This window comes from Phasianus colchicus, unplaced genomic scaffold (genome assembly GCF_987193195.1).
Source record: "Phasianus colchicus unplaced genomic scaffold, bPhaCol1.hap1.1 HAP1_SCAFFOLD_56, whole genome shotgun sequence".
Lineage (NCBI taxonomy): Eukaryota > Metazoa > Chordata > Aves > Galliformes > Phasianidae > Phasianus > Phasianus colchicus.
The window spans coordinates 145,447-160,860 of record NW_028325233.1 but is presented as its reverse complement, the minus strand read 5'-3'; the positions used below and the strand labels follow the sequence as shown (position 1 = coordinate 160,860).

General features: G+C 51.4%; 1 protein-coding gene across 2 annotated transcripts; it reads left to right on the top strand.

The window, feature by feature from the left end:
- Nucleotides 1-395: 395 nt before the first annotated feature.
- On the top strand, nucleotides 396-12,852 carry LOC149911832 (zinc finger protein 621-like). 2 transcript variants are annotated; one of them, XM_090133240.1, is made up of 5 exons: nucleotides 396-793; nucleotides 4,210-9,976; nucleotides 10,167-10,293; nucleotides 10,884-10,994; nucleotides 11,093-12,852. In XM_090133240.1, the coding sequence occupies exons 2-5, from the start codon at nucleotides 9,953-9,955 to the stop codon at nucleotides 11,683-11,685; spliced, it is 855 nt and encodes a 284-aa protein (XP_089989366.1). In that variant the 5' UTR covers nucleotides 396-793; nucleotides 4,210-9,952; the 3' UTR covers nucleotides 11,686-12,852. The 2 variants fall into 2 exon arrangements, with proteins under 2 accessions (XP_089989366.1, XP_089989367.1); XM_090133241.1 differs by lacking the exon at nucleotides 396-793 and adding an exon at nucleotides 1,317-2,123.
- Nucleotides 12,853-15,414: the final 2,562 nt, after the last annotated feature.

Genomic DNA, 15,414 nt, shown 5'->3' with positions numbered 1-15,414 from the left:
TTATTTTTTATTAAGTGCCTAGCTTCTATTGTTTCAGTTTGGTTCCTGGAGATATTCACCTATCTGTCACAGGCACCTGTCTTTTGAAAACAGAGGCTGGTGATAATTGCACAAAACCAGGAAGGGATTGTACCTGGAAAGATCTGTCCTGCAAAGGCATAAGTGCAAGTGTCTTAATTTTGAGGAGGAGAGATTGTTGGGTGGGCTTTTTGGACTGTCATCAATGATGAAATGCCCTAAAGCAAATCATTTCACGTGCATCATGCCACGTTCTTTTGTCCCTAGCTCTACAGCTCCCTCACCTAACACTGTAATACACATCTTAGCCTCACCTAAGCCAAATCCATTCACAAAGCGGGAGGAAGCCTCTGGTATACAAAAGGAGCTATAAAGTAGCTCATAGTCATGTGGGTCATGTAGTCATATAGGGTGAGACCTACGTTCCAGAAATGCGCTTTCCCCACACTTGGGGACTGGGCTGGACCTCGGCGGCTGCATTTCCCTCGTCCCCCACCAGGGGGCGCTGCTCCCCATCCAGCTCAGCACGCACCCTGCGCTCACTTCCAGGGGGCGTTCTCAGCAGCGTGCGCCCTTTGCACCGGGCAGCCCGGGCTGCGCTTTACTGACGTGCTGCTCGGCCGCGTTCACAACGTGTGCTCCAGTCAGCCCGCAGGCTGTCGGCTTTTCAGCGTCTATTACACAGCCCAGTGCCGGAGCTGGTGTGCGCTAAAGGCACCTGCAGCTGCCGGGACAGCCTGAAGAAAAGCCTCGGGAGGGGTTTGCACGACCCCAGGTGAGCCGTCAGCCCGGCGCTAAGCGCACAGAAGGGAACGCTGGAAGGGCCGCTAGAGGCAGATGTTGCCTGCTGGGTCCCCGAAGGGAAACTGCGGGCTGCCGGGGAGAGAGAGGGGAGTGGAAATTCCCCCGTTGGAGGCTTCCCATTCAGACACTCCAAAGGAGGAGTTGAAAGCTGCCATCAATCCATGCGTGCAGAGCTGTGGAGCGGGATCATCTCGTGTCTGCCGTGGCCCAGAGGGAGAAACGCACTCCCGGCTGGGCTGCGTTACACAGAGCCAACCGGGCAGCAGAGCACGCTGAGCTCCTCTGCTCACTTCCTCACTGTCCCAGCTCCAACCCCTTCCTGTGCCTCTCGGAGCCCAAGCCGGGCTGCAACACGCCTGGGAACCGCTGCTCCCCTCGTTGCAGCCCGTCTGGCCCAGCAAACCTGCCGTGCTGGGCAGGAGCTGGAGCCGGGACCGGGCTCCCGCCTGGGCTACAGCAGCGCCGGTTCCGCCCTGCCTGGTGCCGCTCCCCGCTGCCCTCCCGCCGCTGCTGGCAGGGGGCAGGAAGCGTGCGCTCCTCTGCACGAGGCACGAAGGGCTCCTACCTTGGGTGCGGAGCAGGCTGCTCCCACCTCTGGTGCAGGCAACCGGGCTCCTGGGAGTCGCTCCTGGGAGAGCAGAGGATGCCGAGTGCCCGCAGCCCGGAGCTGGCCACAGGACGGCCTTGCTGCACCTCCTGCCGCCGCGGTGCTGCCCGGATGGCTTCCAGCCAGGCTCTGGCCGCTTCGGCACAGCCTCAGGTGCCGGGCAGCAATTCCCACAGCGAGCACGCCCCGAGCCGGCTGCCAGGCCGTGGGCAGTTTCACAGCTCGTTCTCGTGGCACATCTGCAGCCGTGGGAGAGAGGATGGGGGCTGTGTTTTGTCACGCTAATGAAGCGTCGCTCTCTGCTCCGTCCCTTTGCTGCCTTTGCTGGGGACATTCGCACATCCTTGGGGTCACACATTCCCACGTTGCTGTCCTGGCGCTCCTTTAACTCCTCTCACCCGTGAGCAGGTCCCAGAAGAGGCAATCTCCGGCTGCCCTGCTCTCGAGGGCAGCATCTCCCTGCAGCTGGCTCACTTCCTCACTGAGCGCTGCCCATGGCACTCATGGCACGTTTCTCCTCACTGAGCGAGTGACTTCTACTGCTAACAACTTCCTATCCTGCTTTCTCAATTCGGTCTTCTCTGCAAGGCATGAGCATGGTTAAGCTCTCTGTTGTACGAGGGCTGGCTATGCTATAACTCTCGAGGCCCACACATCCACTGTGGGGCAGAGAAAGAGCCCTGGTATGGACCAGGTACGTTACAGGTACAGGGACCCGTATGTCTTAAGGAGATGTCCTCCATTTGGGTGAAGGAGCGAGGGTGCTCCCCCAGAGGGTGGATCCACAGCTATAGGCTGTGTGATGCAGATCGGTGTGGGAGCACAACCCTTGAGAGCAGGGTCCCACTTGGGGAGGTATCTCAAGAATTCCGAGGTGAAATCTTGCAAGGCACCCTGAGATTGAGGCTATAATGCGCTCGGGAATGTAAGCTTTGTAATACTTTGGAGAAATCATCGCAACAAAAATGCGCTGGGGGGCATTTGCAGTTAGCTGCCAGGAAGGGGCCTGGTAGGATCATGTAACGAGTAAATGTCCAAACTGGTTTTTCATTGTTGTTATCTTTGTGATTGATAAGTGTTTCTGTTATAAAATTATTGCTTGTGGAATTCCATTTACAATACAAGTGCTCTTGTTGCTGGGAGACATTGGTTATAGCTCGTGCCCAGGGAATTTGGTGTTCCTGTGCCCTGGGGAAGTAGGCAGACTCCATTACCCAGCAACGAGACTTTATAAGCGGCTGCTATCTAGTGTGAATGCTAACCTTTGGATCCAAGGTGTGAGTGGTGTGAACGTGGGAATCGAGTTTAGTTGGATATTTGTTTAACCCTGTATTTGTTATCAGAGCCTTGACCTGTAGTACTGCCCAGGAATTACAGTGGAATAGAGGAAACTGGCATTTTGGTTGGCGTTGTGGACTGGGGTTTAAAGAGGAGTATGTATTTGGTCACAGTAACTTACGAGCTATAAGGTGTGGACTTTGGGGAACAATAAAGAATCAATGAAATTAAGTATGGAGGAACACAGGGAAAGGAAGTTCCCAGGCAAATTCCACCTGAGATATTGCTGGAGAGCCTGGGGGCCCCGTGAGCAAGAAAACTTTAATTAAAAATTGTAATCAGTGGTGGTTGGAAGGCGATGACCATTTAGCAGTTAATATTGTTTTTGCGAAGTCAGGAGATGAGATGCTGGGAACAAATAGCCTTCATCTGCAGAGACCTGGGAAACTTGATATCCCAGTGTTAGCACGGGAAGCCTTAGGAAGGGAGGAGCTGAGAGCAGGGCTCTAGGACCCAGAGATCTCCTCAGGAAGAGCTGAAGGGGGAGAGCTGGAAGGGCCCAAGAGGGTTCTGCCCCTGTTGAACGGGAAAGCAGTTAGTGCGAAAAGAGGCGCTGGATTTGGTAACAGATGCAGTAACAGTCAAGGGTAGAGAAGATTAAGCTGAGGAAGGAATTGCAGCAAAGTGTGGAATTTGTAGTAACTGGAGCATCTAATTGGGTGTTAAATACTCCAGTGAGTGGTGAATTTGTAACCGTAAGGGAAGACACTGGCAAAAGTGAGGAAGTTTACTTTCTTAACCCTTAACTTAGTGTAGGTGAACAGGTAGGGATACACAAATGTTTGTAGGTGCCAAATTCACCAAAGCCTTTAGTAGGGCGAGATTTATCAGAACAACTGGAATCTTGAAATCAAGTTGAAAGGAAAATTGGAATGTAAGGTACAAGAAGAACAGTTAATGGAGGTGCTTAGTTTAGCATTGATCACTACCCCTGCTGGGACCAGGATCCCAGACAAAGGAAGTGATCAAGTCTATCCTGGGGTGTGGGTAGTAGAGACCCCAGGAAGAGCTAAGAATGCAGCACCACTAGCAATCAGAATAAAGCAGGGAGCTCGGCCGGTTTGGATTAAACTGTACCCCCTCAAATTCGGAGATGGGAAAGGAATCCAGCCAATAATTGACAGTTTTCAGAAATTCGGGTTGTTACTGGAGTGTGAGCACAAGATTTAAGGGCCATCAATAGAATAGTGTAGGATTTATACCCATTGGTAGCATACCCATACACGCTGCTTTCAAAATTATCAGGTGAATTGGCATGGTTTGCCGTTCTGGACCTAAAAGATGCCATTTTTTGTCCACCATTGAGTCCAGAGAATCAGCTCATGTTTACCTTTGAGTGGGAGAATCCTGATTCAGGAAGAGCAACACAACTTACATGCACAGCACTTTTCCAGAGGTTAAAACAAACAAACAAACAAACAAAAGTCCCACTGAAAAGTCAGGAACCAACTTGCCAAAGACTGGAGCAATGGGTACGGCCCCAGGACAAGGAACCCTGTCACAGCACATGGATGGCCTTCTGATAGCTACCACAACAAAGGAGGTATGCATAGCAAGGACAATTAGTCTGCTAAACTTTCTCGGACTTGATGGCTATTGAGTTTCTCCACAGAAAGCCCAGATGGCGTGGCCACAAGTAACCTTGGGTTACGAAATTGCTGCTGGATTCCAAACCCTAGAGAACAACAAGGAAGGAAGTGATTTGCCAGACTGTGGAACCTCAAGCAGCAAAGGCGCTCCGGACTTTCCTAGGGATGACAAGGTGGTGTTGCGTATGGATATACAACTATGGAATACTGGTAAAAACTCTCTATGCCCTTTTTAAATCCTATCCAGAGGTCCTCATTCAGGTTGAGGAGGGCAAAGCAGACTAAGGTTTACCTGTGGCAATTAGACACAGACTCTGTTGTTCGTGCAGAACAAAAACTTTTATTGTGTACAGTGAACTTGAACAATATGCTCTTGGTCAAGTGTCTTATGAATTGTGACCCTCCTGCTGCATGCGGCAGTGCTGGATCTTCCATCCTGCCCTGAAGGAGATGGCACTAGAGCTGGGCTCGTCCCTCTTGTGCCATCCCGTGGCACACAGGCCACTCACCTCTGTCAGCCACCTCAGGTTTGCCACTGGTCAGCTTGACCTTGATAGCATCTGCTCACTCCCGTGCCAGGTGCACAAGCTGGACGCCTCGTGATCACGTCGAGAGGCTCAGTCTGGCACAGATAGTTACAATCTTTCGGCTTTCTCCCTTCATTCTGCTGAACTTGTTTACATCTCCCAAGGTCTTTTGCTAATCAGAGCAAGAATGTCCTTCTTTTCTCCCGGCGATACACAGAGTAAAGGAAGCAAAATACAGGACCTGGATAAACTAATCGAGGGGGCTTGGAGAGCATTCAGAAACAGAGGACACAGAGGTGCAGGCTTCAAAACAAGATAATAGTTCCCACCTCCCTATTATGGGCCATAATCATGGCTGAGCACAGGAAAACTCACTGGGGAACCGAGACCCTGTATAAATACTTGAGCCAATGGGTTGTGGCTTGGAATTTATACACCACCACTAAGCAGGTAACACAGCAATGTGAGATCTGTTTACAGAGTAATCCTAGAACAGGCCCCAGGGTGCCCTGGGACAAACAGGGAAGGGAATTTATCCTGGGCAACAATGGTGAATTGATTTCTCTGAACTCCCAAGAAAAGGGGGGTATTGGTATATGCTGGTATTAACAGACACCTTTTCAGGTTGGCCAGAGGTTTTTCCCTTGCAGGACCAACAAGGTGCAGGGAGTAACTAAAGTACTGTTACAAGAGATAATTCCAGGATTTGGGGTTCCGGAACATATCATATCATATTATATACAGCAATCAAGGTGAAAGAGCAAGCTTGTGGAGCTACACGTGAGTTAAGAAGACATTTCAACCCCAGTGGAATATTAAGAAGACTGGACCATTGGAGCTAAGGATTAAGAGACAGTAAGTTTAGAATGTGTTTATAGATTGCACTTGCTTTAGCCTGGTGTGAAATCACCTATTCAAATATCACTAGCGGTTAGCCTAAAGCTCACTGATTGTTGGATATGTACAGCCTTACCAAGAGATGGAGGAATGGAAATCCCTCAGTGTGGGATTCCCTCCACCAATTGGACACTATGGGTGGAGCAGGAAGTAGGCGTAGGTGTGCAAATAAAATCACGACAATAGGAAAAAGGACCTAAATTCAGTATACAACTATAGACAGGCCTCAATGTGAGACCCTTCCTGAGAACTAGAAAGGACATTATGAGGAGGATACTTAGTGCTTCAATGGAACAGCGCCTCCTCCAGGGATACTGAGAACCTCTTGGAAAAGGGTGAAGCAGGTAATAACCCCCATATAGACAGGCCCTCTGGGTTCCGTAGTTTTATTGGATGGTTTATTCCTAGACTAGGAGTAAGTGAATCAGAAAAGGCAATTATCAGTATAGCAGCTACATTAGGGAAATCAAGAACTCAACTATGGATGCTATACTTGGATTGCAGACAGAGGTATCTTCTCTTAGTCAAGTAGTATTGCAGAAAGGAATGGCTCTTGATCTCCTGACGGCCAAAGAAGGAGGGGTGTACGCTATAATCAATCAAAACTGATGAAACTCAAAGAAAAGAAACAGATGTGCACACTAAACTATGGGAATAAATTCAGGTGATCCACCAAGTTATTTTGGATAACACCTCATTTGGATTTACAGAACTGTGGAGCTGATTAACCAGTTGGTTACCGAGCTTTGCCTGGCTAAAGCAACTCTTCAAGGCTTGTGTAGTCTTACTCTTTCTTGGAATATTCGTATGTGTTGTTACATTGTTTCTTGAGTATGTTTAATGGAAACAGCATAAGATACACTAAAAGATGGAAAGCAGGGCGTTCTTCATAAATCCTGAGGTGAGAATGGTGTCATCTAGCGATGTGACAATTGCTAGATTGTAGAAAAGGGGGGAATTGATGTGGGACTATTTCTTTAGAATTGTTTCGGAATTATGTACTAGGTAAGGAGGTGTAGAGCAGAAAAAGTGACGCAGACGCTTCGGGGGGGACGTCAGACGGGGGTTGACTTACCCTTCCTAGCAGCAGCCTGGAGAAGGGGGAGGTGAGCCGAGGAACGCATCTCTCGCACCGCTCCAGGCACTCGTGCTCACTTACTGGTTCCTTGCTGTGCCACTACAGCAAGGAATAAGAGCTGCAAGCCACAGTAACTCAGCAGTTGGGGTGGAGAATATTATAACTTCTTGGAACCAGTGAATATCTCCTCCTATACTAAGGGTAATATCAGAATAATCTACGCCTCCTTTCTTAGAATCAATCGTAATATCCTCTCCTATTCTTGCATATGTGTAACTTGTCTCTATAGATATCCTTAAACTGTCCTTTTACGGTGTGCATGTTAGGAGAGGCTACTCCCTCAGTACCCAGCGTGTGTGTGCAGTGCTGTAACTCAAAATATACCTGCTTTATAACCACTTTGTGGTTATGGAGTTTGATTTTCCACAAGTCATCCTGTTCAGGCCATGATCTGTGTTCTTCCACACATATGGAAGTTCTGTTTAGCCTTGAGTGAGACAGAAGTGAGAACACTTGGAAGAATCTGGTGAACCATGTCCCAGACTAGACTAGGGTGGGCTTCTTTGTTAGCTTCCTTGTTTGTTTTCTTTTTCTTTTTCTTTTTCTTTTTTTTTTTTCTTCTCAAGAGCAGAGTCAGAAGAGGATGTGTTAACCTCCTCTGCCATAGGGATACTGGCCCTTTTGTTACAAAACCATTGCTTCCTAGAAAATTTTGATGTGAGCGGAGGAAATAATTTTGCTCATGCGTGCAGCTGGGTTACCAGCACAAAGGAAAGAGATGCGGCTGTGATCACGGCAAAGTTCAGAGGAACATCCCCTGCAGAAAGATGTGTAGAGTTTAAACATTGCCAAGTGAAACTTGGAGCCCACTTTTGCCCCACAGAAAATGCAATAGAAAAGGAAGCAGTCTTCTCCGGACACAAACCCCCGGTTACCCCGAGGGCGGTTCCTTCTGGGTGACCTTAAAGTCAGTAGATCTACATAAGTGAACAGCAGAGCTGGCCCTCGTACACAGAGAGCTTAACCATGCTCATGCCTTGCAGAGAAGACCGAATTGAGAAAGCAGGATAGGAAGTTGTTAGCAATAGAAGTCACTCGCTCAGTGAGTAGAAACGTGCCATGAGTGCCATGGGCAGCGCTCAGTGAGGAAGTGAGCCAGCTGCAGGGAGATGCTGCCCTCGAGAGCAGGGCAGCCGGAGATTGCCTCTTCTGGGACCTGCTCACGGGTGAGAGGAGTTAAAGGAGCGCCAGGACAGCAACGTGGGAATGTGTGACCCCAAGGATGTGCGAATGTCCCCAGCAAAGGCAGCAAAGGGACGGAGCAGAGAGCGACGCTTCATTAGCGTGACAAAACAGCCCCCATCCTCCCCTCTCTCCCACGGCTGCAGATGTGCCACGAGAACGAGCTGTGAAACTGCCCACGGCCTGGCAGCCGGCTCGGGGCGTGCTCGCTGTGGGAATTGCTGCCCGGCACCTGAGGCTGTGCCGAAGCGGCCAGAGCCTGGCTGGAAGCCATCCGGGCAGCACCGCGATGGCAGGAGGTGCAGCAAGGCCGTCCTGTGGCCAGCTCCGGGCTGCGGGCACTCGGCATCCTCTGCTCTCCCAGGAGCGACTCCCAGGAGCCCGGTTGCCTGCACCAGAGGTGGGAGCAGCCTGCTCCGCACCCGAGGTAGGTGCCCCTCGTGGCTCGTGCAGAGGAGCTGCAGGCATTTTTCTCTTCCAGGTGAACGCCGTTTCGAGGCAGGGACTGGGGAGGGCTGCAGCACTCGTGCAAACCCCTCCCGAGGCTTTTGTTCGGGCTGTCCCGGCAGCCGCAGATGCCTTTAGCGCTCAGCTGCGGGCCCTGAGCACGTCCAGCATCGGCGCCAGCTCCGGCACTGGGCCGTGTGATAGACGCTGGAAAGCTGACAGCCTGCGGGCTGACTGGAGCACGCGTGGAGAACCGCCCGAGCAGCACGTCAGCAAAGCGCAGCCCAGGCTGCCCGGTGCAAAGGGCGCACGCTGCTGAGAACGGGCCCTGGAAGTGAGCGCAGGGTGCGTGCTGAGCTGAGTGGGGAGCAGCGCCCCCTGGTGGGGGGGAGAGGAGGGAAATGCAGCCTCCGAGGCATTCTTGGTGCAAGGAGGAAGCGGGGCTCGTTCAGCTTGGAGAAGAGAAGGCTCCAGGGAGACCTCATTGTGGCCTTCCAGGACTTGAGGGAAACGCATAAACTGGAGGAGGATCGACTGCTTACACGGGTGGATAGTGACGGGACAAGAGGGAATAGTTTTAAGTTGAGACAGGGGAGATTCAGGTTGGATATTAGCAGGAAGTTTTTCACCCAGAGGGTGGTGACACACGGGAAGAGGTTGCCCAGGGAGGTTGTGGATGCCCCATCCCTCGATGCATTCGTGGCCACGCTGGATGTGGCTCAGGGCAGCCCGGTTTGATGGATGGCAACCCTGCACACAGCAGGGGGTTGAATCTAGGTGGTCACTGTGGTCCTTTTCAACCCAGGCCCTTGTATAGTTCTATGATTACCTTCAGATATTCATTGTAACACAACCCCTTAGAAGCTCAGGAAGCTCGAAACTAATGTTGGGTCTCTTAAAGAAGGTCTGTGTCAGCAAGGTGTCTTGACATCAAGCTGAGAGGGATCTCTGTACAGGTGTGACCTCAAGAGACATCCCTGATTGTGGGGAGCTCCTGTTGTGCACCCAATGCTGTGCAGGAGGGCTCAAGGGGCGCTTGGGCTGCTCCCTGTTTAGGGGTAAGATGACTGACTCATTGCTCTGCATTGCCTTTAGGCATACAGTTCATGTACCCTCAGCTGTTGAACCGGGTGTCAGTGCTTTCTGCCCCCCAGTTTGAGTCAGCTGTGTGATTTGTAATCAGCTGTAGCTAGAGTGCTGCCCGTGCTGTTGCTGCTTGTGTTCCTGTGCAAGGCCTGCTGTGCCATCGCCCAGGCAGTGTCCTGCAGATGGGCTGTGGAGGGCTGGGCTGGGACAGGGACTGCTGCGTTCCGTCACAGCTCCCCTGCCATTTCTCTTGTCCCTGCAGGCTCCAGTTCGACATTTCCTTCTGGCCGTGATCATCTCACCTGCAGGAGAGCAGCAGATGGCCACAGCACATCCGTGTCAGGTAGGGGCTGGGGGAAGCAGGCAGGAGAGGGCGAGGGGCGAGGGATGCGAATGCCGGGGGAGAGGGAGGTGCCCTCATGCAGCACGTGTGTGCTGGGGCCAGAGAAGTGGCTGGGACAGGAGTTTGTGTCCTGTGCAAGCTGCTTCCCTGGGCCTTGGCTGTTCCCAGCAAGGAGCCTCTTTGCTTGCAGGAGCCCGTGAGCTTTGCGCAGGTGGCCGTGTATTTCAGCAGGGAGGAGTGGGCGCTGCTGGACCCTGCGCAGCGAGCGCTCTACCGGGACGTGATGCTGGAGACGTACCAGTGCGTGGCCTCGCTGGGTGAGGGCTTTGCTGCCTTTCCTCCTCGTTAGGGCACCTTTGGCTGTGCAGAATGAGCCTCTGCAGGCAGGGCCTAGAATAATAGCTGTGCAGTTACATATTGATAACGACGACAGCAACAAAGGAAATACTGAGAAGCGTGAGTTTCAGGAGGGATTACCATGCACGGCAGACTCATAAACGCCCCAGGGTCGGTGCTGGCACGCGGGCATCATCCAGGAGGGAGAAAACCAGCCCTTCTGTCGGTGCGCTGCACGGTGCTACCAGCTCCGGCTCATACACGACTCCCTGGTTACTCCTTTACCATGTAGGATTTTGCATTCAGTTGCCATAGACATTTTGATGCCTTGGTCATTTATATATTTTCAGAAAAGAAACAGGCCGTTCACAATTTAATTTTAAAGAAAACATTCCTTCATAATTTTCAGAGTTGTGAAAGCATTCTTTGCTCGAAAGGAAGCTGTGGGCCAGTATCATTCAGGCCCAAAGTGTGGTTTCTCCCTGGGGAGGGACACAGAGTGGAGCTGTTGAACAGGCACTGTGCCAGAAGGATGGAAATGTTCTCATCTCCCCTGTTTCTCTCGTTGAAGCTCCACTTGCAGCCCCCAGACCCGTGGTGATCTCCCTGCTTGAAGGAGGAGAAGAGCCCTGGATCCCAGATGTGCGTAGCCCTGAGGCCGTGCCAGGAGACCTCAGCCCAGGTGAGGTGGTGGAGGGAAGAGGTTTGGGGCAGGAAGAGCCATCTCTGTGTTTTATTTTGGGCACTGTGTGCTATTTCTGGATTTCCTCTTTCATCCAGCAGGAATCGGGATTACAGATATACTGGAGGATCAGCAGGAAAGTGGTGTGGCTGAAAGGCGATGCAGTAGTGCCTGTGTGGAAGAAATCAGAAGGGATGTCCAAGGAGGCCTGGAGCAAGGTCAGGGTGAGCACATCAAGAAGTCACAGGGAAAGTGTCTGCGAAAGACAGGAAGCATCCCACTGGACTTCAACATAGGTCAAGAGGAGCTTGAAGAACCCAGGAGCAAGGTTGTGTGCCAGAAGAAAAAGCAGAATCCATGCACCGAGTGTGGAAATAGCTTTGAAAAAGATTCCAGCATCATTAACCACCAGTGCATACGCTCAACAAAGAGTCCATACAAGTGCTCTGACTGTGGGAAGAGCTTCAAAAGGAGATCCCACCTCACCTCCCACCAACGCATCCACACAGGAGAGAAACCATTTCGGTGTCCTGAGTGTGGGAAGAGCTTCAGGGGCAGTTCTGAATTAAAGCAACACCAGCGCATCCACACAGGGGAGAGACCTTTTCAGTGTCCTGAGCGTGGGAAGAGCTATAAACGCAGGTCTAGTCTCAACATCCACCAGCACATCCACAGCGCACGCAGGCTGTAGAAGCATCTCAAGACGCTGGGAACCTTCAAAAGCAGTTGCAGTCTCGTTACCTACCAGCACAGCCACACAAGGTACAGAGCCTGCAGACACATGAACGTGGGAAGAGCTTCAGCCAGAGCCCCAGCTTGGTGACCAACTATGGCTTTGTGTGGTGATGGACCTTACAAATCCCTTGAGTCGAGGAAGAGCTCTGTGGCCAAACTGTATCCTCTTTTCCTTCTTTCCATGAGAATTATGCATATTGCTCTCCTCCAGCTGCAGTTGCTTTGCTGAGTGGTCATACAAAGCAGAGTCCAGGGTGGGATGTGTCACAGCCACAGGAAATCCTCTGCCAGGTGGCACATTTCTGCCAGGGCTGTGTGCAAGGAGAGTCACCTCTTACCTTCCCTGTAGAAACTCCTCTGCTGTGGGGCAGCAGGTGAGGACCCAAAGGAGACCTCAGCTGGCCGATATGTCACCAGGAAGGAAGAAATCCTGTCTGCAGAGTGTGTGGGAAGAGCTTCGTCTGGATCTCTACCGTCAGTAGTCCCCAGAGAAGCAACCAGGGGAGTCCCTGTGAGTGCCTTGACTGCAGGAAGAGGTCTGTCCAGAGCTGGGAGCTCAACTGGGAGCACACCAGTGTATCCACGTGAGGAACCCTGCAAATGTGCAGCCTGCAAGAAGAGCTTTGGCCACAGCTGGAACCTGCTGAGGTTCCGGAGTGTCTGCACTTGGGTGAAGTCCAATCTGTGCCTGCACCAGTGAGTTCACGTGGCTGGAAGCCTTAGAACTGCCTTAAGTGTGAGAAGGGCTTTGTGCAGAGGGCAGAGCTCCTCGCTGGCCCTGCAGGTGGTGTTTCTGGTGCATCACTGGCACCCTCTGCAGAAGGGACTTAAGCCAGGAGCTTCAGATGGCCTTTCCTTGCTGCCCTAAGCAGTTCTCTCACCATGCCCGCTTTCCTCTTCTGCTCTTCCTGCCAGCAGCTTTTTGATGCCATTTCCTAAGGAGAAGCGGCAGTGTAGGGATGTTCTGTGTGTCTGTGCATGTGTTGCTCTCAGTGATCTGTGAGTGCTCTGATGAATCTGGGAGAAGGGTCAGGAGAGCAGTAATGTGATTCTTGGAGGTTTTCTGAGAACCATTTGTAGTGGAAAGGGAAGGGGGTGAATAAAGTAGCTGAGTTGTTCTGAAGCTTTCTTCACTGTGGTCTTGTTTTTGTTCTGAAAACAAATGTCAGCACGTGGAATGAAGAGAGGGAAAGGTGCAAGCAGGATTTGGTTTTGGTGCCTCCTCCAGCCCAGTGCTTGCTTTTGGGAGGGCATTTCTTTCACACAGCCCCATCATCCTTCCTAACTGTGCTGCACATTGGTTCTGCTGCTCTTCTTGAATGCTTTAATCAGCTGGTCAGAGCGGCTGTATGACGCCAAGCCTTGTTTGTCTGCAATAAAACTCCAAAAAGCTGAGCTTGTTCTTCCTCAGTGCACCATCCCAAGTTTCTGGAGGTGGTGGGAGCAGAAGGCAATGCAAACCCACGCGGTGCACAAGCTGCTCATCCCCAGAGCACAGAGATATCAGAGTGCTCTCCAGTGCATGCCTGCCTTGCAAGTGATCCCTTTTGAGCTTGAAGGTTTTTGCTTTGTCCTTGGGAAGGTGTGTCTGGCATCTCCTGCAGCAGGGCCTTCTCATTTGCTGTGCTTGGAATGCAGCTTGCAGGAATTGGAGTTGATTTTGGTGAGACAATGAAGCTGTTTTTCCATTATTTTATCCTGAACAAATCATCTTAATGGTGGATTTCCCCTCATGGTTTGTCACACGTCATGTTTAGTTGCATTAAGAGGGAACAACCAGCCCCCCGGGTGCCCATGTGCAAGGCTGTTATTTGTTACTTGTTTTTCATGTAGGCATCCAGAGTTGGAGGATCTGTGTGCTGCAGCATCATCAGCATGAGTGAGACATGGTGGGAATGGTGCTGTGAGGAGTGTGCTGTGTGTGATGGATGGCTCTGGGCTCTCTAGGGCGGAGATGCAGGGCAGGTGAGATGGGATGGGGTTGCTGCGTGTACTGGTGGGCTGGATGGAATGGAGCTTACAGTTAGTAATGAATGACATGGTTGAAAGTCTCTGGGTATGGATTGAGGGACAGGGAACTAAAGTGGGCGTCACTGCGGGAGTCTACTATAAGCCACTCGGCCTGGACTACGATACCAATTAATTATTCTTAATTCTTTTACAGAGTGTCTCAAGAACAGCCTTACTTGTAAATGGGTTACCAGCTTCCCCGAAATTGAGGGCTGTGCCAGGATCTGATCTGCTCAGATTGACGTGAGATATTTGTTTCATTTCTGCTCAGAGCTGAGTGCTGAGTGGTTCATACGCAAGGCTAAGGTGCCTTTTCTGTGCTACAGGATTTCTTTTGTGGACCAGGAATGCAAATCGCTTCGCCTCCGAGTGTACTGAAAGAATTTACACACACGAATGGGTACCTACTCTTCATTTGCACGTTTCTCCTCGAAGCAGAGTGAGGCATCTGATCCCAACACCCACAGTGCCACCAACCCCTGCAGTGTCCCTGCTTGTTAGATTTGAGTTTCTCGTGCCAGAAACGGAACTGTCTGCCTAGAGAGGTTGTGGATGCCCCGTCCCTGGAGGTGTTCAAGGCCAGGTTGGATGGGGCCCTGGGCAGCCTGATCTAGTATGAAATGTGGAGGTTTGTGGCCATTCATGTGGCAGAGGGGTTGGAGATTGATGGTCCTTGAGGTCCCTTCCAACCCAGGCCATTTTGTGATTCTGTGTAACAGCACTGGCAATGCTGGAGGGCCCCGACAGAAAACCAAGGTCTTTGTCCTCTAGGCTGTGGCAGTTGTATCTGCTGCTGAGGCTCAAGAGGGCACGTGTTGTCCTCGTGCCACGGGGGCCTCCTTGCTGCCTTGCAGCCCTATGGGGAGCCCAGTAGTTGTCCTATCATTCTCCCTCACAGGACACTCCACACCCACATCCCACTGACCGTAAGAGAGCCTTGGGCCATCAGTGAGGGACAGGACCACCCTTCCCAGAGGCTGCAGCGATGGCCCTACCCTTCTGTTGCATCAGACAAACCAAGGGCTTTCTCAACCTCAAAGCACCTGCACAGGGCCTTTGCCTATGATCATGGCCTCCAATTGTCTGCTCTAACACAGCTATGGGGAGGCTTTGTTGGTAATGGCCCCACAGGGACCAATTAATACTCCAACACTCTCCAACATTTCTGGACAGCATTTTAAATGCACCTTCATCATTTGGTTACAGCAGTCTTCTCTCAGTGCCTGAAGTTCATGGACACCACACACGCTGTGGGGCTCACTACAGTGCAGAAAGACCTAACAAGCCATTTCCCTCAAATCCTGAAGGCTTGAACTGTTCATTAGGGAGGTCACAGTGTTGCAGACAAAGTCTTCAAGGAGCACTGTCCAGAAAAGGGGTTGTCATATTTAAGGCTATTTTTCATTACAGCAGACACAGAGATGTCACTGAGTGCGGCACAACCCCTGTGACACAGATGGCAGCTCCGTCAGGGAGAGGGAGGTACAGCCAGCATGGGGCCAGCATTGTGGGGATCCAAGAGGGAAATGCAGTCAGTGAGAGCTGATAAGAGGATAGAGACTGCACCAGACAAGATGGACTCAGGAACCTCCAAGGGTCTTTCAAGTCTCTTTGTGCCTCAAAGGCTGTACACAGATCTGTCCTGAGTATTTCTTTATTTGGAGAGTTGTCACAT